Source organism: Microcaecilia unicolor, chromosome 3, assembly GCF_901765095.1.
Source record: "Microcaecilia unicolor chromosome 3, aMicUni1.1, whole genome shotgun sequence".
NCBI classification, from domain to species: domain Eukaryota; kingdom Metazoa; phylum Chordata; class Amphibia; order Gymnophiona; family Siphonopidae; genus Microcaecilia; species Microcaecilia unicolor.
In genome coordinates, this window is record NC_044033.1 from 250,080,604 (window position 1) to 250,108,195 (window position 27,592).

General features: G+C 45.6%; 1 protein-coding gene across 1 annotated transcript; it reads left to right on the plus strand.

The window, feature by feature from the left end:
- On the plus strand, nucleotides 1-27,298 carry LOC115466471 (serine/threonine-protein kinase SBK1-like). The gene is made up of 4 exons (XM_030197715.1): nucleotides 1-505; nucleotides 20,355-20,548; nucleotides 22,107-22,309; nucleotides 24,873-27,298. The coding sequence occupies exons 2-4, from the start codon at nucleotides 20,383-20,385 to the stop codon at nucleotides 25,974-25,976; spliced, it is 1,473 nt and encodes a 490-aa protein (XP_030053575.1). The 5' UTR covers nucleotides 1-505; nucleotides 20,355-20,382; the 3' UTR covers nucleotides 25,977-27,298.
- Nucleotides 27,299-27,592: the final 294 nt, after the last annotated feature.

Genomic DNA, 27,592 nt, shown 5'->3' on the forward strand with positions numbered 1-27,592 from the left:
TGTGAGGAGGGTCTCAGTACTGGAAGAGCAGAGGGTGCTGCAGTTCAGGAGTGAGGTGCATTGGCAGGGCTGTGTGTGAGGGTCAGTACTGGAACAGCAGGGGGTGCTGCAGGGCAGGAGTGAGGTGCATTGGAACAGATGGAGAGTGCAACTTTTAAGTAAAGGAGAGGGAACGAGCGTCAGTACCTCCTTCGGGAAGCACATGGAAGGGGAAATCCGAGAGGAGACTTCACTGGGTGAATGAGCGAGTGCGAAAGGGAAAGATGGAGGAGGTGCATTATATGCATTAGGGGTCCTGCATGAGTGATGAAGATAGAGTGAGTGGGCGGGTAAAACGGTGTGGATAAATCCAGCATGGGGACAGGGTGGGCACTGAGAGACAGCATGAGCGCCTGTGAGTGAGACAGGTGCAAAGGGAAAACCTCCCTTCTGCCGAGGCCGGCTGGAGGATCTGCCCCACTCTTTTGGGTGGCACTGCCAAGACAGGCGTGGGTCCAACTGGAAGGTAAGAGCAGCCAGTCGGGGACAGACACACAGACAGCCGGGGGATGGTATATACGTAACACTTCCCTTCATGTAATGTTCATTCCAATCTGTGCATGCAGAAAGATATTTGAGTGTAACATCCATCTGTATTTAATTCTGTATAATACAATATTTTATGTATATAACACTGTATACGTTATATACATATATTATTGTATGTGCTTACCTATATAATATTAATGTATATATAACATTGTGTGTGTGTGTATATATATATATATATATATATATATATATATATATAGCATGGTGAGTGTATATGTTCGTAGATATTATTTTTCTATATATAGCATTGTATGTGCATTTATAATATTGTCCATATAACATATATTGCTGTATGTATGAAATATTGTGTCTATTAATATTGTGTTTCTATTTATAACATTGTCTCTACACTTAATATTTTGAGAGTATAATAATGTGTTTGTTTGTATGTATATAACGTGAAATAAATCATCCCTTAAACCACTCAGGTTCATCAAACAACACCTCTCACACGACCTTAACTAACACCTTCCCATCTAAACCCTCATCTACCTTCAGTCAACTATTGACTGTATTTAAGATCATGTAATGACTACATTATAATAACACTCTGTAAGCCACATTGAGCCTGCAAAAAGGTGGGAAAATGTGGGGTACAAATGCGATAAATAAATAAATATATATATAGCATGGTGAGTGTTTATGTAGATATTGTGTTTGTATTTAGAATATCATATCTATGTTTAATAATGTGTTTGTACAGTACAGTCGTGATTATCCGACCTTCACTAATCAGACCATCTGGCTTATCTGACATCATTGCATGTATTTCTATTAAACATCTTTGTTTTAGAACAATTTTTGAAAATCAGGAACCCTATGCCTCTGTTTATACAATGTTTGAGGGGTTTATGCATTTTTTTTTTACAAGTATTTTCGGACTTTTCAATTATCCAACAACGGCTCGGGCCCATTTACATCGTATAATTGAGTCTGTACTGTACATAGATAATATCGTGCTCCTTATACCAAGTGGTATTGAAAGGAACCCTGCAATGGCGTTGGGCGCTGAGTCCTCCTGTCACCACTGCTGGTAAAAGGCTTTTTTTTTTTTAAAGGAAGGAAATGGCCATGTGGTAAGTTAAACACTTGTACATAAGTAATGCCACACTGGGAAAAGACCAAGGGTCCATCGAGCCCAGCATCCTGTCCACGACAGCGGCCAATCCAGGCCAAGGGCACCTGGCAAGCTTCCCAAACGTACAAACATTCTATACGTTATTCCTGGAATTGTGGATTTTTCCAAAGTCCATTTAGTAGTGGTTTATGGACTTGTCCTTTAGGAAACCGTCAAACCCCTTTTTAAACTCTGCCAAGCTAACCGCCTTCACCACGTTCTCCGGCAACGAATTCCAGAGTTTAATTATGCGTTGGGTGAAGAAAAGTTTTCTCCGATTTGTTTTAAATTCACTACACTGTAGTTTCATTGCATGCCCCCTAGTCCTAGTATTTTTGGAAAGCGTGAACAGACACTTCACATCCACCTGTTCTACTCCACTCATTATTTTATATGCCTCTATCATGTCTCCCCTCAGCTGTCTCTTCTCCAAGCTGAAAAGCCCTAGCCTCCTTAGTCTTTCTTCATAGGGAAGTCATCCCATCCCCGCTATCATTTTAGTCACCCTTCGCTGCACCTTTTCCAATTCTACTATATCTTTCTTGAGATGCGGCCACCAGAATTGAACACAATACTCAAGGTGTGATCGCACCATGGAGCAATACAATGGCATTATAACATCCTCACACCTGTTTTCCATGCATTTCCTAATAATACCCGACATTCTATTCGCTTTCCTAGCCGCAGCAGCACACTGAGCAGAAGGTTTCAGTGTATTATCTACGACGACACCTAGATCCCTTTCTTGGTCCGTAACTCCTAACGTGGAACCTTGCATGACGTAGCTATAATTCGGGTTCTTTTTTCCCACATGCATCACCTTGCACTTCCTCACATTAAACATCATCTGCCATTTAGCCACCCAGTCTTCCAGTCTCGTAAGGTCCTTCTGTAATTTTTCACAATCCTGTCGCGAGTTAACAACTTTGAATAACTTTGTGTCATCAGCAAATTTAATTACCTCACTAGTTTCTCCCATCTCTAAATCATTTATAAATATATTAAAAAGCAGCGGTCCTAGCACAGACCCCTGAGGAACCCACTAACTACCCTTCTCCATTGTGAATACTACTCATTTAACCCCACTCTCTGTTTCCTATCCTTCAACCAGTTTTTAATCCACAATAGGACATTTCCTCCTATCCCATGACCCTCCAATTTCCTCTGTAGTCTTTCATGAGGTACCTTGTCAAACGCCTTTTGAAAATCCAGATACACAATATCAACCGGCTCCCCTTTGTCCACATGTTTGTTTACTCCTTCAAAGAATTTTAGTAAATTGGTCAGGCAAGATTTCCCCACACAAAAGCCGTGCTGACTCGGTCTCAGTAATCCATGTCCTTGGATGTGCTCTGTAATTTTGTTTTTGATAATAGCCTCTACCATTTAGCCCGGCACCGACGTCAGACTCACCGGTCTATAATTTCCCGGATCTCCCCTGGAACCTTTTTTAAAAATCGGCGTTACATTGGCCACCCTCCAATTTTCCGGTACCACGCTCGATTTTAAGGATAAATTGCATATCACTAACAGTAGCTCCGGAAGCTCATTTTTCAGTTCTATCAGTACTCTAGGATGAATACCATCTGGTCCAGGAGATTTGCTACTCTTCAGTTTGCTGAACTGCCCCATTACGTCCTCCAGGTTTACCGTGAAGCCAGTAAGTTTCTCCGACTCGTCCGCTTGAAATACCATTTCCGACACCGGTATACCACCCAAATCTTCCTTGGTGAAGACCGAAGCAAAGAATTCATTCAATCTCTCTGCTATGTCTTTATCTTCCTTGATCGCCCCTTTTACCCCTCGGTCATCCAGCGGCCCAACTGATTCTTTTGCCGGCTTCCTGCTTTTAATATAACAAAAAAACATTTTTGCTATGTTTTGTTGCCTCTAATGCTATCTTTTTTTCGTAATCCCTCTTGGCCTTCTTTATCTGCGCCTTGCATTTGCTTTGACACTCCTTATGCTGCTTCTTGTTATTTTCAGACGGTTCCTTCTTCCATTTTCTGAAGGCATTTCTTTTAGCCCTAATAGCTTCCTTCACCTCACTTTTCAACCATGCCGGCTGTCTTTTGGAGTTCCGTCTTTCTTTTCTAATTCGCGGAATATGTTGCCATGTGGCCATTTCCTGAGGGAGCCCAGCGATATAAAATCCAAAAATATTTTCTAGCTCTGGGAATGGCGTGCGGTGGGGGTCGTAACTATAGCTGGGATCCCCTTGAAGCATGGCAGTACAGCTGTGGTTGGCTTGCCACATTTTCATCAAAGGGCCCCATTGTGTTTGTATTTATAATATCATTTCCATGTATAATACTGTGAGAGTATAATAATGTGTTTGTATGTACAATATTGTTTATAACATGTATATATAGCATGGTGAGTGTTTATGTAAATAGATAATAATGTGTTTGTATTTATAATATCATCTCTCTATATAATAACTAGTGGAACCATGCCTGTTTCCTCAACAATGAAACGGGCCCTAGGAAAGCTGTCATGTAAGCTTTTTTTTCTCTCTCTCCCCTGCCCTCCCCTCCATGTCCAGCGATTCTCCTTTTCCCTGCCCTCCCATCCATGTCCCACGATTCTCTCCTCTACTGTCCTCCGATCCCATCCATGTCCATCGATTCTCCTCTGCCCTGCCCTCCCCTTCCCCTCCCCTCCATGTCCTGCGAGTCTATCCTCCCCTCGATTTGTACCTGAACGTTTTCTGGCTGGCTGGCGCTGGCTTCCGTTCTGTTTGTAACATCCCTCCTGACGTCAGCTCGCCCAGTGGCATTCCTAGGGGGGGCTGACACCTGGGGTGGATCGCTGATGCGCCCCCCCCCGGGTGCAGCGCGACCCCCCCCGGCAAAATGCAACTATTCCCCCTCCCCTTACTCTGCTATCCCTGGTGGTCTAGAGGTACCTCTTCATCTTTGGGGCAGGAAAGAGCCCCCTCTTTCCTGCCCGGAGCGCTGCTGCTAGCTGCCCTGCATCCTGTCCTGTGGTGAGTCCAATTCTCGGTGGCCATTTTGAAACGCCGAGAGCCAGACTCACCACAGGACAGGATGCAGGGCAGCTAGCAGCTCCGGGCAGGAAAGAGGGGGCTCTTTCCTGCCCTGAAGAGGTACCTCTAGACCACCAAGGATAGCAGAGGGAGGGGAGGGGGGAGGAGAGAGATGACAGGGGGGAGGTGAGGGCGTGGAAGGGGCTCCCCCCAGCAAAACGACACCCCCCCCCCCCGGTGCATCTTTACTTGCTGGGGGGGGTGGCGCGTGTCTGTCAGCAACGCTCATTCCCTGCTCCCTCTGCCCCGTTACAAGAAATAACCCATTCCGGGGCCAGAGGGAGCAGAGAACGAGCATTGCCGACAGACGCGCGGCACCCCCCCAGCGGCGTGCACCCAGGGCGGACCGCCCCCACCGCCCCCCCTTAGTACGCCACTGAGATCGCCTCCAGTGTTCGCTTCCCTCTCACTGTTCTGCCCTTTTACATTATTACGTCTTGACGCGAGGGTGGGACAGTGAGGGGGAATAGAACGCTGGAGGCTGGCTGACGTCAGGAGATGTTACGAACCCAGACAGCCAGCCAGTCATGGAACATTGGAGATGCAAATTATTATATAAGATGTGTATGTATACTATTTGTATATATTGCATGGTGAGTGTGTATATATATATATATATATATATATATATATATAGTAACATAGTAAATGACGGCAGATAAAGATCATTGGCTGCCTGTACAGGAGCGCATTGCTTTTAAGATCTGCTCCCTAACACATAAAATCGTCTATGGGGCTGCTCCGGAATACATGCTTCCCTTGATCGATCTTCCGCCTAGAAATGCCAACCCTGCTGCTCGGTCCTATCTCCACCTCCATTTTCCGAATTGTAAGGGAGTTAAGTATAAGAAAATCTTCGCCTCGTCTTTCCGTTATTGGAGTCCCAAATACTGGAACACGTTACCTCGTCACCTTAAAACTCAAGTGGACCATGCCCTTTTTAAGAAGTTGTTAAAGACATTCCTCTTTGCTAAGACTTATCCCTCAAGTTACCATGTTGATTAAAGCATCCCTTGTTCCTTACCCTATCTAGTTCACTTTGTTAGTTTCTTCCCTCCTACTCACTTCTTTATGCTTGCCTAAACTGTTAAGTTTGTACTCTTATTTAATTCTCTGTAAGCCACATTGCGCCTGCATGTGTGGGAAAATGTGGGATATAAGTCACAAATAAATAAAATAAATAAATCTGTACGGTCCATCCAGTCTGCCCAACAAGATAAACTCATTTTACATGGTATGTGATACTTTATATAGTTTGATTTGTCCTTGCCTTTCTCAGGGCACAGACTGTAGAAGTCTGCCCAGTACTGTTCTTCTACTAAGTTCTGAAGCTGACGTCGAAGCTCCTTAAAATTTACACTCCAGCCCATCCCTATCTATTCAGTCACGAATGGACAAAATATTATTTATTTATTTTATTAATTTATAATCTGCCTAAATATTAAGCAGATCACAATAAAACATCAGTGAAAACTTTACACGTACACAGCAGTAAAATTCTACATAAAACAAAAAGTTCTACCGAAAAGCTGTCCCCACACTATACCTGTACTTCCTTCACGCCAGAGGATATGCTAACAAACAGATCTCCAACAGCCTCCTAAATCGGGTCACATCCGTGGGCAGACGTAAGTACCTCTGGCAAACTATTCCTCAAATGTGGTCTCCACAATAAGAAATGCAGCTGCCCTCGTCTCTGCCTAATGCACTTTCCACAGATTTACAGTTTACAAATATTTCACATTCGCTGAACGCAAAGTACGCACCATTTGATACACCTTCAAAATCAGTGAAAAATACCAGGGAGTTGTCTCGTTAATAAGCCTGATCTATGAGAGTCAACACTTTGAATGAAATCCTGCTAAACACCGGCAGCCAATGAAGCTGCTTCAGTGTTGAAGTTATGTTCATGTACTAGAGGTTCCAGTAATCAAAGCCTTGCAGGTTGTCTAAAATGCATCGCAGTAATCCAGGTGCCAGGTACAATGCATTGCAATAATTTAACTTACTGAGCCCTAAGGGATCCTTTTACAAAAGCGCGCTGAAAAATGGCTAGCGGTAGTGTAGGCGCCTGTAGAAAAGGCCTGTTTAAAAATTTTTTTTACGAAAATGGACGCGGGGCAAAATCAAAATTGACGCGCATCCATTTTGTGTCTGAGACCTTACCGCCAGCCACTGACTTAGCGGTAAAGATTCATGCGGTAACTGGGCGGTAATGACCTACGCGCATCAAGTGGCACTTGGCGTGCATCCGAAAATAAAAATTATTTTTCCGACGCGCGTATCGGACGCCTGCCAAAAATGAAATTACCACAGGAGCTTTGCGGTAGTCGTGTGGTAACTCCATTTTGGCGTGCATTGGGCGCGCGTAGACGCTTACGCGGCTTAGTAAAATGGCCTCTAAACTCGGAACTACAGTCCTAAAGTCGTGTCAGACCTGATAGACTTGCCACCCAGGAATGCTAAAAAATCATCCTGCACATTCCTTAATCTTCACTACCCCAATTGCAAAGGTCTAAAATATAAACTAACCCATGCGTCAACCTTTTCCTACCTAAGTTAAGTACACAATTCTGGAACGCGCTGCTGCGCAACTTAAAAACGATCTATGAACTAAGTAACTTCCACAAACTACTGAAAACCCATCTCTTTAACAAGGTATACCACAAAGACCAACAAATGTGAACTCTTCCACATTTACCCAGAATTGTCTTATAATTTCTGCTTGTTATACTACTATGTTGTTTTAATACCACCATGTAACCCAAGATCCTTCTGTAATACCACGTCTATTCCTTATACATTTCCACTATTCATGATGTATTGTAAGCCACATTGAGCCTGCAAAGAGGTGGGAAAATGTGGGATACAAATGCAATAAATAAATAACCTACCAGCATCGGTTTCAATCTGCTCAGCAGATGGAGCTGGTGAAAAGACAAATGTATCACCTGTCCTATCAGTTCCCGCATACATAATCCCTGCATCCAATAAAACTCCCAAACTCTTCACACATTTCTTCTCCGGAAGTTGTGTACCCAGAACCCCAACCTCCCTTGGTACCTCACAATCTATCCATCTACCCACCAGAATGAGTTCAGATTTCTCTGTATATGTAGCACTGTATGTGCATTTATAATATTGTCCCATATTAAAATATATCACTGTATGTATGTAATATTGTGTCTATTAATATTGTTTTGGTAATTATAATTTTATCTCTCTAAATAATACTAAGTACATAAGTATTGCCACACTGGGACAGACCAAAAGTCCATCAAGCCCAGCATCCTGTTTCCAACAGTGGCCCATCCAGGTCACAAATACCTGGCAAGATCCCCAAAAAGCTCAATATATTTTATGCTGCTTATCCCAGAAATAAGCAGTGGATTTTCTCCAAGTCATGTTAATAATGGTCTATGGACTTTTCCTTTAGGAAGCCGTCCAAAACTTTTTTAAAACCCCGCTACGCTAACCGCTTTTACTTGATTCTCTGGCAATAAGTTCCAGAGTTTAATTACACGTTGAGTGAAGAAAGCTTTTCTCCAATTCGTTTTAAATTTACTACTTTGTAGCTTCATTGCATGCCCCCTAAGTCTTAGTATTTTTGAAAACAGTAAACAAGTGATTCACGTCTACCCATTCTACTCCATTGAATCGCTCACTGCTCGTATGTTTTCTCCCCTTCCCTGACCAAAATCTGCCTACTTTTACCCACTGTAAAGGAGATGAGGGTTTCAATAATTAGATTTCATTTTTCCATGGGTCAGCAGAAATTCACCCATGGAAAAACTTGTGGTTTTTGTGTGGCTAAGGCTGCTGAAAATCCAGGTCTGGACCTGGTGTGTGAGGCATATCTGGGAAGCAGCCATTTCTACCTGGATAACTCCCATTGAATATCGGCTCCATAATCTATATCTTCTCTGCGTACATAGACACGCACAGTTGGTTCAGGTTTATAATATATTTATTAGAGGGTGGGGTGGGAACCAGTGGGAAGGATACACTCCCTGTTTTTTTGTTGGAGCCTCCTCTGGTATTTCCATCCTCTGCTCTCTCTGCATTTTCCTCGGGCCTCCCTCTGGTATTTTCAGTCCCCTGCCCTCCCTATATTTTGCTGGAACTGCCTCTTGTATTTCCATCCCCTGCTCGCTCTGCATTTTGCTCTGGTCTCCCTTTGGTATTTTTAGTTTCTTGTGCCCTCTGCATTTTGCTGGAGTTTATAGGGGTGGTGCTAACTTCAGCAGCATAAAAACCTCAAATGGTGACTGATATTTTCGCCCCCTGACTGTCACCTTCCTCCGCAGAAAAGGGATCTGCAAAATACCAGCTTTCCACGTAAATGTAATATGAATTATAGTATGTGTCTGTTGATATGCACACTGGGGTGATCTCCTGGTCCTTTTTTCCGATCAGTAGTAGCTTAAGGTGAGTTACATTCAGGTGTTTCCCTGTCCCTGGAGAGTTTGTAACCTAAGTTGTACCGGAGTCAACAGCGGGTGAAGTGAAGTGACCAAGGAGTACATGGATCAGCCATGGGATTTGACCTAGGTTTCCCGGGCCACTGTTCTAACCATTCGACTATCCCTCCAGTTGTTTTTGCTGACCAGACGGGAGAAAACTAAGATTTAATTAACAGCATTACAGGGAAGTGATACCATAGGACTAGGGGGAATGCGATGAAACTACAGTGTAGTAAATTTAAAACAAATCGGAGAAATTTTTCTTCACCCAACGCGTAATTAAACTCTGGAATTCGTTGCCGGAGAACATGGTGAAGGCGGTTAGCTTGGCAGAGTTTAAAAAGGGGTTAGACGGTTTCCTAAAGGACAAGTCCATAAACCGCTACTAAATGGACTTGGGAAAAATCCACAATTCCGGGAATAACATGTATAGAATGCTTGTACGTTTGGGAAGCTTGCCAGGTGCCCTTGGCTTGGATTGGCCGCTGTCGTGGACAGGATGCTGGGCTTGATGGACCCTTGGTCTTTTCCCAGTGTGGCATTACTTATGTACTTAATAAGAGATGGACAGATCTTTCCTTGGCTGGAATCACAAGCTCATCCGTAGACTCCCTCAGCGAAACAGGGTTGTTTTTCCAACCTGGTGGTGTTTTACTATTTTGCTGACACCTTCGGGTTTTGCTGTATGTTTTTACTTGGTTTGGAATGGAGCTTCTTGTACAGTCTTATCCAGGGGCGTAGCCAGACCGAGGTGGGAGGGGGGTCCAGAGCCCGAGGTGAGGGGGCACATTTTAGCCCCCCCCCCCCCGTGCCTCCGCCTCTCCCCCACCACTTTCGACTCCCCCACCTCCGCCACCACTGCCGCCACCCCTCCCCCGACGACACCAGGTACCTTTGCTGGCGGGGGGAGGGGGGTCAAGACTCACAGAAACAGATCAGCGAACGCACCAGAGACCGGTGCTGAAGAGGACTTCAGCTGGCGGGGGTTGGGGACCCCGCCAGCAAAGGTACCTGGCGGCAGCAGGAGGGGGGGTGTTGAAAGTGGCAGGGGAGGGTCGGCGGCGAGGGGGTCAAACATAGAGGGGGCCAGGGCTAAATCTATGGGGGCCCATGCCCCCATGGCCCTACCTAGCTACACCCCTGGTCTTATCTATTCAATATCCGTTCGAACATTATTCTGACCCAAGGCAGGCATTCTATTACGCAGGACCATGTCGGGTCCTGCTATACAAGCATTGAATAAAGCATCTTGTAAGCACCAGAGTGTCCATTATCCACCCTCTACTCTTATTTGATTGGACTCTACGTGGAAGTTTTACCTATGAAACCCCAACCCAATCAAAATCCCAGGATTTACTCATATCACGTCAGAAATCCTCAGACTCCAACAACTGACAAAGGGGAACGGGAAGATCTGTATTTGGGGGCAAAAATGGGGTGGTCCCAAATGGGTCACATGGCCGGTCCCGGTTCAGGATGATGAGAGACAGAACAAAGAAATGCTGGATTTAATTCCTCATGGATGCAATCTAGCACGCCCAGTGCAATCCCTGGTACGTGCAAAGTGGATCCTGGCTCCTTGACCACAGGTTTCTTGCCAAGGAATTTATTTTTTTTACATATGGGGATTGGGTTGCATGAAATCCAGAGGCCACCCACCAAAAGGGATGTGCCATCTTTTTTATAACACACACATTTTTTTTTATTTATAATCTTTGGCAAATCCTCAAGGAATGTCACAACAAAACCACTTTACCACTCCTCCTCCCCGCTTTCTTGTTAAACTCGTAGTAAGATTTGATCACCTCACTGCAATAGCTGATGCCACTGGTTTCGGTAGGTTGTACAGAAGGTGGATCTATGGAATCTTAGCGGAGATTTTATTTATTTTATTGCATTGCATTTGTATCCCACATTTTCCCACCTATTTGCAGGCTCAATGCGGCTTACATAGCTTGTTATGGCATAGTCATTACATGATATCAGATTGGGTGGCGACACGAGTAATTGGAGAGTAAAACCGGTGCTGGGCGGACTTCTACGGTCTATGCCCTGATCGTGACTGAATAGATAGGGATGGGCTAGAGTGTAAATTTTAATGGGCTTCGACCACATTAACTTCAGAACTTTTAGCAAAAGAACAGTGCTGGGCAGACTTCTACGGTCTGTGCCCTGAGAAAGGCAGAGACAAATCAAACTCAGGTATACCTATAAAGTATCGCATACCATGTAAAATGAGTTTATCTTGTTGGGCAGACTGGATGGACTGTTCAGGTCTTTATCTGCCGTCACTTACTATGTTACTCTTTGGGGTTCTACATGGAACATTGTTACTAATTCCTGGAAGCCAATAAGTTGCAAGATCCCAGACAACATGGTTTTAACAAAGGGAAATTGTGCCAAACGAATCTCATTGAGTTTTTTGATTGGGTGACAGGAGAATTGAATCAGGGACGAGCTATGGACGTAATCTACTTAGATTTCAGCAAAGCTTTTGACACGGTTCCCCACAGGAGGCTTTTAAATAAACTGGATGGGCTGAAGATAGGACCTAAAGTGGATTAGGAACTGGTTGACGGACAGACGCCAGAGGGTGGTGGTGAATGGAGTTAGCTCGGAGGAGGGAAAGGTGAGTAGTGGAGTGCCTCAAGGATCGGTGCTGGGGCCGATTCTGTTCAATATATTTGTGAGTGACCTTGCCGAAGGGTTAGAAGGTAAAGTTTGCCTATTTGTGGATGATACTAAGATTTGTAACAGAGTGGACACCCCGGAGGGAGTGGAAAACATGAAAAAGGATCTGAAGAAGCTAGAACAATGGTCTAAGGTCTGGCAATTAAAATTCAATACATAGCTACTAAAGACTCCAGAACATATGAAAAAATCTTTTACTTTTATTCACAATAAATATCAATTATTCATACAAACCTACATACCCTGTAATGCCTCACTCAGACATTCACACGCTTATACCCTCCATCCACATACATAACAATGGCGTACAACTATAGATGCCTCTTACAAAGATGATACAGCTCATCATAAATCAATACAATGTGCATATGTCAATTTGAAACTCATCGATTAACCAATGAGCTCATCATAAACGTTGGTTCTATAAATCTTTAGAAACCTGCATATAGATACGACCCTTTTGAAACTAGAAGAGGTTTACATAGGTTCTTTCGTGATTTAAGGCTACGTCTCCATTTCGGTAGTCCCGCCCAACCAGATAATGATAACAAACCCCTTATTAAACCAGGAGTTAGATCTCGATGGGTGCCCCCTGGGGTGGTGGACCCTTCCATTGTGGCCTATCAAAAACTAGTTTTGGCGGCGGTAGACGATCTGGAATCCCGAGGGTATAAACAAGCAAGCAACTTGTCTCGAATGCAGTGTCAAAGTATAAAGGATTTGGCTAATGATGATAGAATTATTATTCAGCGGGCTGATAAAGGTGGATCCACGGTGATCATGGACAGGGACAAATATATACGAGAAGGGATGAATCAATTGAATCAGACACAATATTATATTCCTATTGATCATGACCCTACTAAATGGTTGCAGGACCAAATAGAAACATGTGTTGCTGAGGCTGTGTTGAATGGGGTTCTTACTAAGACTGATCAGAAATATTTATGTCACCCCAGTCCAAAAGTACCATATATATATTTTGTCCCTAAAGTCCATAAATCTCTCGTGGATCCACCTGGTCGTCCAATAGTCTCTACACGAGACTCGGTATTAGAACCTATATCCAAGTATATTGATAAACTGCTTAACCCTATGGTTAAAAGAGCTACATCTTATGTTCGTGATTCCATGCATTTTATTCAGATATTAGATCAGATGAACCCTTGCTGTGGCGAGGAGTTTTACATGGTAGGGTTGGATGTCGTCGCCTTATACACCAATATTCTGCAAGCACAAGCTATACAGTTAGCAGTTGACCATTTGATTGATCTACAATTGCCTTTGCCCAAAATTGAAGTGTTAAAAACACTGTTAACCTTGGTGATTGGGCATAATTATTTTCAATTTAATGATCAGTTTTATGTACAGACCCGGGGAGTTGCGATGGGAGCTACAGTCGCACCTTCCCTGGCCTGTCTATACATGACTCAATATGAAAGCACTCATGTTTACACTTCGAGTTGGTACCGCCATGTTGTTATGTGGAAAAGGTACATTGACGACGTTATTTTGTTTTGGCGTGGCCCTCTTAGCGCTCTTAATGCCTTCATTGAAAGTCTTAATGGTGCCGATGTCAATATTAAATTTACCTCTAGAAGGGATACCCATGAGCTTGATTTTTTGGATATTAAGATCATTAGAGCATTGGATGGTGGATTTGCCACGACTATTTATCGCAAGCCGACCGATAGGAACACCCTTCTACATTATCAGAGCTTCCACCATAAAGCTCTGAGGAGGGGTGTTCCTGTGGGCCAATTTTTGAGGTTACGCCGTCTATGTTCTTCAGTTAATGAATTTAGAGTTCAAGCTCGGGAGATGAGCGGTAGATTTATAGAGCGCGGATATCCAAAGCAGGTTATACGGAGTGCTTATAAGAGGGCACTATATGCCTATCGTCCTTGGTTGTTTTATTCAGGTCAGGTCTCCTCCAGAAACACAATGGCATGTGTCATTCCATTTTCACATAGAGCAGTGAGCATCTCTTCCATCATCCACAGATACTGGCATGTTCTGTCTGTTCATCCAGAGTTCAGGGAACGCCCCAAAGTAGCGTATGCACGACAGGCCAACATAGGGGAATTGCTCAAACGTTCCAAACGACAGAATAGTGTAGGTAGACATTCCCCGTGTGGTAAATGTGTGTATTGTCGCTATTCTGTGGACACTAGCGTGATTGACATTCCACATAGTGATAAACAATTCTTTTTAAGGCAAAACACCACATGTGCTAGCGAGTGTGTGGTGTATTGTATCTGGTGCCCGTGTGCACTATATTATATAGGTCATACAAAGAGACAATTAAAGAATCGACTGGCAGAACATGTCAGCAATTTAAGGTTAGGTAAAAAGGAGAATCCGCTGGTGTCTCACTGGCAGCGTCATAATCACACTATTGAACAGCTTCAATGTGCAGTATTATCGCAGATTGTACCTACCAATAGAAGCGGAGACATTAGTGCTCGTTTACTTCTATTGGAGCAGCGATACATTTACACATGGGGGACAGTAACACCGCATGGCCTCAATTTGGAGGTCGAGTGGGTGTGATGTAATTATTGACGTGTACGTTTGTTTAATGCGCCCAAGGGTATTTAATTCATGTGCCGTTGTGGGTGACGTGCAACAGTTTCCGGTGGTGCGATTCCGGGGCGGAAGTCCGGCCGATTACCACTCGGTGTGCAGCCTGATGTAGTATTATTAGTAAGTGCTATTTAAAATGCTTGTTTGTACAATTAGATTTGAATATATAAAAGTATGTAGAAGGTGATGATTACTAATGTTGTTACAGCTTTGGTTCCTCCTGAGGAAGGAAACGAAATGCCGATCAGCATCGGGGAACCGGCGATTTGATGTTTTCAAACTTGGACACACGTTTCCAGCCTCCTCAATTTGTGGGTTTTGGATATTCCCAGTGACATTTGTTTTCCAGAAGAAACATCATTGTGGTTGCAGGAATATTCCAATTCACTTATGTATATGGTGCAACTGTTTTAAAGCTGTTTCAGCTATACAAAGGATAATGGATACAGACTATATGCAGGTTTCTAAAGATTTATAGAACCAACGTTTATGATGAGCTCATTGGTTAATCGATGAGTTTCAAATTGACATATGCACATTGTATTGATTTATGATGAGCTGTATCATCTTTGTAAGAGGCATCTATAGTTGTACGCCATTGTTATGTACAGTGGGGGAAATAAGTATTTGATCCCTTGCTGATTTTGTAAGTTTGCCCACTGACAAAGACATGAGCAGCCCATAATTGAAGGGTAGGTTATTGGTAACAGTGAGAGATAGCACATCACAAATTAAATCCGGAAAATCACATTGTGGAAAGTATATGAATTTATTTGCATTCTGCAGAGGGAAATAAGTATTTAATCCCTCTGGCAAACAAGACCTAATACTTGGTGGCAAAACCCTTGTTGGCAAGCACAGCGGTCAGACGTCTTCTGTAGTTGATGATGAGGTTTGCACACATGTCAGGAGGAATTTTGGTCCACTCCTCTTTGCAGATCATCTCTAAATCATTAAGAGTTCTGGGCTGTCGCTTGGCAACTCGCATCTTCAGCTCCCTCCATAAGTTTTCAATGGGATTAAGGTCTGGTGACTGGCTAGGCCACTCCATGACCCTAATGTGCTTCTTCCTGAGCCACTCCTTTGTTGCCTTGGCTGTATGTTTTGGGTCATTGTCGTGCTGGAAGACCCAGCCACGACCCATTTTTAAGGCCCTGGCGGAGGGAAGGAGGTTGTCACTCAGAATTGTACGGTACATGGCCCCATCCATTCTCCCATTGATGCGGTGAAGTAGTCCTGTGCCCTTAGCAGAGAAACACCCCCAAAACATAACATTTCCACCTCCATGCTTGACAGTGGGGACGGTGTTCTTTGGGTCATAGGCAGCATTTCTCTTCCTCCAAACACAGCGAGTTGAGTTCATGCCAAAGAGCTCAATTTTTGTCTCATGTGACCACAGCACCTTCTCCCAATCACTCTCGGCATCATCCAGGTGTTCACTGGCAAACTTCAGACGGGCCGTCACATGTGCCTTCCGGAGCAGGGGGACCTTGCGGGCACTGCAGGATTGCAATCCGTTATGTCGTAATGTGTTACCAATGGTTTTCGTGGTGACAGTGGTCCCAGCTGCCTTGAGATCATTGACAAGTTCCCCCCTTGTAGTTGTAGGCTGATTTCTAACCTTCCTCATGATCAAGGATACCCCACGAGGTGAGATTTTGCGTGGAGCCCCAGATCTTTGTCGATTGACAGTCATTTTGTACTTCTTCCATTTTCTTACTATGGCACCAACAGTTGTCTCCTTCTCGCCCAGCGTCTTACTGATGGTTTTGTAGCCCATTCCAGCCTTGTGCAGGTGTATGATCTTGTCCCTGACATCCTTAGACAGCTCCTTGCTCTTGGCCATTTTGTAGAGGTTAGAGTCTGACTGATTCACTGAGTCTGTGGACAGGTGTCTTTCATACAGGTGACCATTGCCGACAGCTGTCTGTCATGCAGGTAACGAGTTGATTTGGAGCATCTACCTGGTCTGTAGGGGCCCGATCTCTTACTGGTTGGTGGGGGATCAAATACTTATTTCCCTCTGCAGAATGCAAATAAATTCATATACTTTCCACAATGTGATTTTCCGGATTTAATTTGTGATGTGCTATCTCTCACTGTTACCAATAACCTACCCTTCAATTATGGGCTGCTCATGTCTTTGTCAGTGGGCAAACTTACAAAATCAGCAAGGGATCAAATACTTATTTCCCCCACTGTATGTGGATGGAGGGTATAAGCGTGTGAATGTCTGAGTGAGGCATTACAGGGTATGTAGGTTTGTATGAATAATTGATATTTATTGTGAATAAAAGTAAAAGATTTTTTCATATGTTCTGGAGTCTTTAGTAGCTATGTATTAATACTGACTCTGGTTGTTCTAAAATAATCCCTATAGTTAATTAGTTAATTAAAATTCAATGCCAAGAAATGCAAAGTGATGCACTTAGGGAATAGAAATCCACGGGAGACTTATGTGTTAGGTGGCGAGAGTCTGATAGGTACGGACGGGGAGAGGGATCTTGGGGTGATAGTATCCGAGGATCTGAAGGCGATGAAACAGTGTGACAAGGCGGTGGCCGTAGCTAGAAGGTTACTAGGCTGTATAGAGAGAGGTGTGACCAGCAGAAGAAAAGAGGTGTTGATGCCCCTGTACAAGTCGTTGGTGAGGCCCCACCTAGAGTATTGTGTTCAGTTTTAGAGGCCGTACCTTGCGAAGGATGTAAAAAGAATTGAAGCGGTGCAAAGAAAAGCTACGAGAATGGTATGGGATTTGCCTAACAAGACGTATGAGGAGAGACTTGCTGACCTGAACATGTATACCCTGGAGGAAAGGAGAAACAGGGGTGATATGATACAGACGTTCAAATATTTGAAAGGTATTAATCCGCAAACGAACCTTTTCCGGAGATACGAAGGCGGTAGAACAAGAGGACATGAAATGAGATTGAAGGGGGGCAGACTCAAGAAAAATGTCAGGAAGTATTGCTTCACGGAGAGAGTGGTGGATGCTTGGAATGCCCTCCCGCGGGAGGTGGTGGAGATGAAAACGGTAACGGAATTCAAACATGCGTGGGATAAACATAAAGGAATCCTGTTAGGAAGGAATGGATCCTCAGGAGCTTAACCGAGATTGGATAGCAGAGCCGGTAATGGGAGGCGGGGATAGTGCGGGCCAGACTTATACGGTCTGTGCCAGAGCCAGTGGTGGGAGGCGGGACTGGAGGTTGGGAGGCAGGGATAGTGCTGGGCAGACTTATACAGTCTGTGCCAGAGCCGGTGGTGGGAGACAAGGATAGTGCTGGGCAGACTTATACGGTCAGTGCCAGAGCCGGTGGTGGGAGGCGGGGATAGTGCTGGGCAGACTTATATGGTCTGTGCCCTGAAGAGCATAGGTACAAATCAAAGTAGGGTATACACAAAAAGTAGCACACATGAGTTGTCTTGTTGGGCAGACTGGATGGACCGTGCAGGACTTTTTATGCCGTCATCTACTATGTTACTATGTTACTATGTAAATGAGATTCCGGAATCTTGTAACTCTTTAGGGTTCCAGAATCTTGCTATTCTTTGGGGTTCTACATGGAATGTTGCTACTCTTTGAGATTCTAATATGGAATCTTGTAACTCTGTAGGATTCCAGAATCTTCAGAACTTTTAGTACGAGAACAGTGCTGGGCAGACTTCTACGGTCTGTGCCCTGAGAAAGGCAGGGACAAATCAAACTGGGGTATACATATAAAGTATCACATACCATGTAAAATGAGTTTATCTTGTTGGGCAGACTGGATAGGCCGTAAGGTCTTTATCTGCCGTCATTTACTATGTTACTATGTGTGATGGGATAGAACCAGGAGTTTTAGGATAAAAACCTTCTTTCATGAAGATAAGACTCTGGCCCAGACTGAGATGTGAGCAGTTCTTTCTGTTCTGCCAAAACCCGGCATCCCACAAAGAAATAACCGTCTTGCTTACAGCCTGGATTCCTGGGTATCCTATATGTGGTTTCCTGGGTTACTCTTGGTACATTTTGTGGACCAGTGATGGTATTCCCATCTGCTCGTTCTCCCTTGCAAAGATCAGAAGGGCTCAAGAACTCAGCACTCTGAATCCACTGGCTGTATCTTAGCCCAAATTAGCCATCCTCAGAGCTGAAATTGACACTGGTTTTATTTAACACATCCTGGCTGGGGATGCCAAGGTGATGGAGACGTCAAACCGCAGACCCTTCCCCTGATTCTAACTTGAGAACCAAGTAGGTTTATTCACTGTAGCAAGAACAGGCACATAGAACCTGAGACAAGTCAACATAAACAGGTTTCCTCAGAATGTGGAGAGAAGGAGCTTGAAAATACCAGAGGAGGCTCCTGCAAAATTCAGAGAGCACAAGGACTAAATATACCAGTAGAGACTCCAGCAAGAACCATAGAGTGCAAGGACAGAAAATAGCAATGAATACTCCAGGGAGAAAAAAAGAGCAAGCAGGGACTGAAAATGTCAGAAGAGACTCCTGCAAAATCTAGAAAATGAAGGGACTGAAAATACCAGAGGGAAACTCTAGGAAAATGCAGAGAGTACAGAGACTGAAAATGCCAGAGGAGACTCCAGGAAATTACAGACAAAGCAGGGACTGAACATACCAGAGAAGAATGCAGCAAAATGCAGAGAGCTCAGGAGCTGAAAATACCACAGGTAGACTCCAGCACAATGCAGAGAGCCTGGGGACTGAAAATACCAGAGATAAGAGAATACAGGGGCTGAAAATACCAGAACACAGTCCAGCAAAATGCAGAGAGCACAGCACTGAAAACACCAGAGGAAATTTCAGCAAAATTCAGAGGGGAAAGGGACTGAAAATACGAGAGGAGACTTCAGCAAAATGCAGAGAGCGTACAGGAGCAGAAGGGAACGGCAGGGTCTGCTTTTTTCCATAGGGATATCTACAGAACAGAACAGCACAGCAAACTCTTCTGTCATCAACACTTGTCAAACTGGCTGCGTCTTCTCATTCCCCAAATCCACTTCAGGGCTCTCTGGTTACAGATAATAGAGGAACAGAGTCAGCAAATACTCAGCCCCTCCCCACTCTCTAATCACCCCTTTAAACATTAGGAATTGGTTAAATTAAATACTGTGTGGAAGGGGGGTGGGAATAGGAATAATCTTCAGATTGAAGGTCTGTGATTATGGGGGGAACATGTCAGGCACACGGGGACAAAACTAATGTCAGAAAATTCATCCTCTTATATAAGAGGGTATATTGCCAAGGACACAAATATCAGTGCCCTACAGTGATAAATCCGTCTACAGCTGGCACTCATTAGGGACAGAAAAATATGTTTTTATAGGGTAACTCAAGCTACACTTCATCCAGTGACTGTGATTTGATGGACTCTGTATCCCTGAACCCTCCAGTCATAGAGGTGACAGGCCCTGTATCCCTGTATCCATCCCCTGAACCTTCCAGTCCTAGAGGTGACAGGCTCCCTATCCCTGTGTCCATCCCCTGAACCCTCCAGTCCTAGAGGTGACAGGCTCCGTATACCTCTGTCCATCCCCTGAACTCTCCAGTCCTAGAGGTCAAAGGCTCCGTATCCCTGTGTCCACCCCCTGAACCCTCCAGTCCTAGAGGTCAAAGGCTCTGTATCCCTGTGTCCAACCCCTGAGCCCTCCAGTCCTAGAGGTGACGGGCTCCGTATCCCTGTGTCCATCCCCTGAACCCTCCAGTCTTAGAGGTGAAAGGCTCTGTATCCCTGTGTCCATCCCCTAAGCCCTCCAGTCCTAGAGGTGACAGGCTCTGTATCTTTGTACCCATCACCTGAGTACTTCCACAGTCCTGTATAATGTCTACTTATATGATTGCCCTTTTGTACAGGTGCTGGAGAGTTGAGGCTCAGGCAGTCATGAACCAGTACGATCTGGCTGAGAATGAGGCGGCTCTTCAGGAGATGATGGAACTTACTTCGCAGACCATGCCTCGGTTGGAGCTGAAGGAACATTACCGTGTCATCCAGGAACTGGGCAGTGGATCGTATGGCCGAGTGCTGCTGGCGGAGCATCGCAAGCGAGGTGAGGCCCTCTGGCACCTTCAGGAACTCCCCAAGGGTTACCAAGATGACTGACCAGGCTAAAGCACCATCATCCCCAGAAAATGCCCTGACTTACTTCCTTATTGCTGCAGTTACCAGTGGGGTTCAAGTAATTATAAACAGACAAATCTGGGCCTTACTCCTGATGCATGCTGGGGTTTTTAATTCTCCCTTGGAAACCCAGAACTACATCTCCCAGCATGCCATGGATGATCTGGGACTGTAGCACATTTAAGCTTCTTTTAACTCAGTAGATTCCATGCTCTACAGCATGGGCCTGTAGGGTTGTCACCTCATTCCAAGTTAATCAGATAGGGATCTAATCTCTGGCTTTGCCCTAGAGCATGCTGGGACTTCCAGTTCTGATTTCTACTCATTGATTTCCTTCAAGAAATTCAGAACTACAAATCCTTGCAGGGCTTGAGGGCAAAACCGGAGAAGGATAAGCCTGTGTTAAGTTGTTGCGGGGTAAGCTGGCCATTGGCCACCCTAGTATGGAGGGCTTCTTCAAGGAAAGCTCAGTCCCTACTTAACCTTCCCTAGGGTGTCAGATTTCTGTCAAGCACGATCTGGACTTTGTCAGGATCGCAGCTAATAACTGTCCTCCAACACAACACCCTGGTGGCCTAGATTACCATTTCGAGTTGATTCACTTTGTGTTGTTGATATGTACAACAGCCATGCATTGAAACCTACTACATTGAAGATGCAGTACATTTTAAGGCCACCAAAGGGCACTGTTCTGTTTTAAGGTTAAGTATTATGTTCATTACTTTGTGTTCAGGTCCTGTTGTCCCTGATCTCACTGGTCTTTGACAGAGGAGATGCTACTTGCTTTCCCTCTCAAACCGTGACGAAACAAAAAGATCTATGGACTAAGAAAAATGCTGTTTCGGATTCCTGCTGCATCCTGTTCTTCAGTATTTTAGAACCAGTGGTGAAGCTATGGGGGGAGGGGGCCAGGGGCCCCCGCTTTGGCTGGCGGGGTCCCCAACCCCTGCCCGCTAAAGCGTTTGTTCCGTGCTGGTCACACATTGCCTGACGCCCTGTCCTGTTTTCAGTCGCTGTGCATGCTCGCGTACACAGTGACTTAAACAGGACAGACGCCAGGCAATGTGAGATCAGCGCGGGACAAATGCTTTAGCGGGCGGCCCCAAGGTACCTTTGCAGTGGCGGTGGAGGAGGGAGCGGCAGCAGGGAGGTGGTAGTGGTCGCAGGGGGGGGCAGAGGGCGTCAGCGGGGAGGCGGGCCAAAATGTGCCCCCCCCACCTTGGGCTCTGGCCCCCCCTCCTGTTGAGGTCTGGCTATGCCCCTGTTTAGAACCAGCTGTGTAAGACATGGAACAGGTGGGGTCCAGGGTCCACCACCAAGTCCTACTCATGGCTCCTCTACTCCCATGACTACAGGGCACGAGAGCTGGCCTTCCTCTTTTAATATTTATAAAACACTATCCACAGTTACCGAGCAAATGTGAGGTTGATGTACAATTCCAGAGGCCAGTGTTTATTACTCATAAAGCCCCTTCCGCCTCATCTCAGGTAAATCTATGGCATTGAAGCTGATGCAGAAGAAGATGACGCGACGGGGGTCCTTCCTGCTCGAGTACTGCATCTCGATCTGCTTGGCCTCTCACCCCCACATCATCGGCACCTTCGGCATCGCCTTCGAGACCAAGAAACACTTTGTCTTCGTGCAGCAGTTGGCCCTGGCGGGTGATCTCTTCTCTATTCTGGAACCGGGGGTACGTGTGAGGAGGGAGAGCAGGCCCGTGCTGTGGTGGGGCAGTGTGTGTGTTGGGGAGGGAGGGGGGAAAAGCTTGCACTGTTGCCGCCCCATGCTCTGGATCAACAGAGGTGCTTAGTACTCAGCTTCCAGCCCTGTACTAAAATTATTTAGAACAGCTGCTGTTGATATTAAGGGTGTGATTCACAGGGGCCTCTCTCTCTCTCCCATTCCCTGTCTGCAGGCCAACACCTTGCCCACCGAGGCCTTAAGTGCTTGCTACCATTTCTGTTCTGTGTAGCTCAGCAGCCAACACTAACCTTTCCCTGGCCCTCACCTTGCTAGATCGTAATTCTCACATCAGGTACTTGGAGCGATGCTGTGTGAATGGGTTTCTAAGCAGGGCCCATGCTGGGAGGCGTGCGTTGCTGTGTAACATTATATGGTTTGGCAGTAGGTTCAGCAGAGCAGCGTGATGTCTGTGAATTCTTAGGAGGTAGAGGGGCCCCCTCCAGTTGTTTTCTTGGGCAATGAGTCCGGGAGGGCTCAGAAGACAACTGTATAAATGGTGCCTCCATTCAGGCCCCCACGATACCGCACGATGTAACCCTATAACGCAGGGGTGCCCAACCTCAGCCCTCGCCAAGCCAGATTGTCAGGATTTCCCCAATGAATATGCATGAGATCCATTTGCATACAATGGAGGAAGTGCATGCAAATAGATCTCATGCATATTCATTGGGGAAATCCTGAAAACCCAACTGGATTGTGGCCCTTGAGGTCCCTGGTTGGACAATCCTACTATAACGGCATCTGGACACCCGAATTCTAGTGTATTGGCCCTCCTAAAAGTTTCGGGCCCATTCAGTATGTTTTTTTCTAGCAAGAAAGGTGCTGGTACTCAAATGCCAGGCCACCCTTCAGGGGTAGGGTGATCACTGAGGGACCCACCCCACAATAGCCCCCTGCAACCAGTCACAGAATCTATGACAAGGCAGAATCGGTGTGTAGAGCCTGAGCTCTTCCACTAACATTTGGGGACCATGGGTGAATTTTAGCAGACAATGGAAAAGGTGCCGGTACTCAGCAGGGGCGTAGCCAGACTTCAGCGGGAGGGGGGTCCAGATCCCGAGGTGAGGGGGCACATGTTAATCCCCCCTGGCACCGCCAACCCCCCCCCCCCCATTTTTTACCTCCCCGCCGCCACCACCACCTTTGACCCCCCCCCAGTGCAAACCCTTTCGACCCCCTCTTCCCGTCAACGCCAACCCTCCCCCTCCGCCGGGTACCTTTGCTGGCAGGGGTCCCCAACCCCCGCCAGCCGAAGTCCTCTTCTCCAGCACGGCCGCGTTGCTGATCTGCAAGGGCAGGCTTCTGTTTCTGTGAGTCTGACATCTTGCACGTACGTGCAGGACGTCAGACTCACAGAAACAGAAGCCTGCGTGGCTGCATTGCTGATCTGCAAGGGCAGGCTTCTGTTTCTGTGAGTCTTGTACGTACAGGATGTCAGACTCACAGAAACAGAAGCCTGCACTTGCAGATCAGCAACGAGGTTGCGCCGGAGAAGAGGACTTCGTCTGGCCGGGGGTTGGTTATCCCCGCCAGCAAAGGTACCCGATGGCAGCGGGGGAGGGTTGACGGCAGGAAGGGGGGTGAAAGGGGTTGGCAGAGGGGGGCCCCAGTGGCCCCACGTAGCTACGCCCCTGGTACTCAGTACCTCCAAATACCCCCTCAAAAAAAGCCCTGGGCTCGCAGTTACACCAGCCGTAGACCTGGCGTAACTGCAGTCGCATAAATGAGGCGAGGGTGAGCATAAGTTGCATATATAAATGGGAGCCCCACCCATCTGTACATCCCTTTCATATGCCAGATATGTGCACATTTACAGAGTAGCTCATAGGCGGCGTCTTGTAGCACATACACACATTAAATTTTTGACGTGCCCCTGACTCACCCAGGCTCCTCCCATGGCCAACCCCCCTTTCAACTTGTGCACAAGGCACTTTGGGTGCAGAGCATTGTAGAATAGTGTTGTAGGCAGATGTGCGCAGAAATACAAATTAGTGCCAATTAACGAGGCTTGTTAACTAATTACTTTGCTCATGAATCTGCCCTGTGTGCCGATATTTGGGCAACCTTTATAGGATCTGAAGGTAAATGTACTTTTACCCATGAAAGTCCTAGTAGTCTGTAATTTCACGCACACCAGTGGCTCATAAATGTGGATGCCCTGCTATAGAATTACCCTGGTATTGTACAGTCCATACTCACTGTCATGTCAATTCCCCTCCCCCCATGCATTGTTGGAACAAGAGTTGAAGAAGAGAGAGGTAACCTTCCAGCTTGCCATTTATTTCATTTTTCTTGGGGTATCTCAGCAGGAATCATGGCCTACACATGTACGCACATATCTACCCATTAGGATCTCACGGTCTACACAGTGTTCCCCACATAAAGTGTGGAAGAGGACTGTGTGGTAGTGATTGAGCTCTCCCCCACTTACCCTCCTTATGCTTCGTGCTAACGCCCATGGGCTGCATGCCTGCTATGAATATCAACTGAGTGAAGTCTCTCTTCTTTAGGTGGGACTTCCTGAGTTGGTGGTGAGGCGTTGCACCCGACAGCTGGCTGATGCCCTGGACTTCATGCACAGCAAAGCACTGGTCCATCGAGATATCAAGTTGGACAACATCCTTCTCTTTGACAAGGACTGCCGTCTTATAAAGCTCGCAGACTTTGGCCTCACTCGCCTGCAGGGTTTCCCCATCTCTCCCATGTCAGGAAATCTTCCCTACACATGCCCTGAGCTCTGCAGCTTAGAGATGGGTGACATTCTTGACCTTGATCCTAGTCTGGATGTCTGGGCATTTGGCGTGCTTCTCTTCTGCCTATCCACGGGTTATTTTCCTTGGGACTTAGCTCTGGACTCAGACAATCAGTATCAAGAGTTTGCCAGCTGGCAAAACGATCAGGATGATTCATTTGCCCCTTCCCTGTGGAAAGCCTTCACTGATGAAGCCCTGGAAATGTTCCAGAAACTTCTGGCTCTTAATCCTGACAAAAGGAGCCCAGCCGTTGAAGTTCTGAAGTACCTAGAGACCCCATGGAGAATCAGCACCCTGAACAAGATGGTAGAAGACTTGGACAACTATCATTGCCTGGAGACGGAGAACAACATGAGTTTCCTTAAGGTTAATGCCAGTATTGAATGTAGGGTGTTCAAAGAGGTCTGCTCCAGAACACCAATCAGTGAATCTTCCTCAGGGTGCCATAGCTCATATGCCGACTCAGGGGATGAAAATCAGAATTCTCCTTCAACTATTCTATCCAAGAAAGGCTCCTCGAGATGTTCCAGCTCCTTGAATGGCTTGGTGGAAGAGGAAAAGTGGTCGGAAGACAAGAGTTCCTCTTCTATGGCATTATACGACACATGCTCTTCAGCATGCCCTGGATCTCCCACCAGTATGGTGTCGGAGGAGAAGTGGATAGAGGACAAAAGACCCTGTTCAAGGGTCCCATCCAGTGAATACTCTTCCAGATGTCCCAGTTCCTTCAGCAGCTTCGTGCCTGAAGAGAGATGGGCAGGAAGTACGCTAAGCCTTGAGGAGCTGGTTGATGACACAGATGACATTTCCCTCCCTCACGAAGAGGAAGATGATCTAGGATTTCTGGCTGAGAAGTTGTAGTGGCCAAAGTTTCCTTTATCTGCCAAGTTTATCTGTCATGTTCTGCTTGGAGTTTCACAAACTGCTTGATGAGATGTGTGGTTCTAGTGAAAAAGTAGACGGTGAGAGGCAAATGCATAACTAGCCTGCAGATGCACCAGGGACTCCAACTGAAGCAACCCATCTTAATGTCCATGAACAGTCATTGCACATGTAGGATGGAAACAATTGGGCCGATATTCAGACCATGGGATGTAGCCCAGATATCTTCTGCGATCGGCTGGATATTCAATGCCAGGCTGTTTCTGTTTCCGGTGACCAGCATTGAATATCCAGTTTATTTTTGGCCGGTTTGAACTTAACCGGCCAAGCCGATATTCAAGTTCAAACCGGCCAAAGATATACTACTTGTACACGCGGCCAAAGATGGCCACCAAACCCACGCTGAAATTGGCGGATAGCCGGTTAATTTGCATGATATAACCGGCTAGCTGCTAGCCACTAATCAGCGATATTCAGCGGGGGATAGCTGGTTCCGATCCTGGCCAGTTAAATGCTTTTGAATATCGGCCGGATCAAATCTAGCCATTAGAGGCCAGTAGAACAGGTTGACTAAGCACCCAATATTGCTTTGATAGCCATCTCCAGACCTTCAGAGCCATTATTTTCAGAATAAACTCAATGAAAGTCCATGGATACCCAACAGAGTGAATGTTTCAGCCTCCACAGTCATAGTTAGCACCTACACATCCTTTAGATGTCTATAGTCAATACCCAGAAAAACTCCTTCCGAAGCATTGTTACCAATCTGCCCCAGTTCAATTGTCGTCACATGGAGGTTATTGATACTGTACTTGACTCAAGTCGCCCCTTAGAGGCTGATTCAGGTAGTTTCCTAGAAATATTAGAACTGTAAGTCCATAGATACAACGGTATCACAACTAAGCCTGGATCAACCGCTCCAGGTTGTCATAGCAGCCCTAGTGGAAACCTTCTTGACGATACACAAGAGTTGATAAATGCCATGCTTAACACCCAAGTTCTTAGGGTATCTATGAACACTAAAAGTCGATTCATTGGCTCACATGTACAAGGATTATCAGTTGAGTACTTGGAAACATCATTTCATTGTCCACGATTTAAGTGGAATAGGTTACCTATTTCCTTGTGGAAAGAGGAATCCTTAAATAATTTTAAATGTCAGCTGAAGGCACTTTTTTATGGTAGCATTTAATTTGTATGAATAGGGGAATTGAGTTTGCAGTTGGAGTGTGTCTTAATTTGTATTGGATGATACCTTGAATGAGTGTATGACTTTTCTATTTTAAGCTGGAGTTGTTTTCCTTCTGTATTATTTTATTGTTTTTTGTAAACAGCTTTGGTCTTTTGTAGCTAAGCAGTATATTAAGCATTTTAATAAACAATAAACATAAACATTCTCAGTGGGACGTTTGTATACTATACACATTAAGAAGTCTCTGTTATGTCCTTCTGTATGAAGATTGATGCCCCGTGGGCCAGTTCACATGCCTATCCTTGTTCGGATGGAGAGGAAGTAGAGTTTCACAAATGATTGGGCATTGGGAATCCATACATTGCATTTATACGGTCTTATGGTTTGTCAGTGGTTCATGTGT

Coding starts and splice junctions, on each gene's coding strand:
- LOC115466471 (XM_030197715.1), top strand. CDS start 20,383: ATGAACCAGTACGATCTGGCTGAGAATGAGGCGGCTCTTCAGGAGATG. Junction 20,549..22,106: donor GGCGGAGCATCGCAAGCGAG/GTGAGGCCCTCT, acceptor GCCTCATCTCAG/GTAAATCTATGGCATTGAAG. Junction 22,310..24,872: donor TCTCTATTCTGGAACCGGGG/GTACGTGTGAGG, acceptor TCTCTTCTTTAG/GTGGGACTTCCTGAGTTGGT.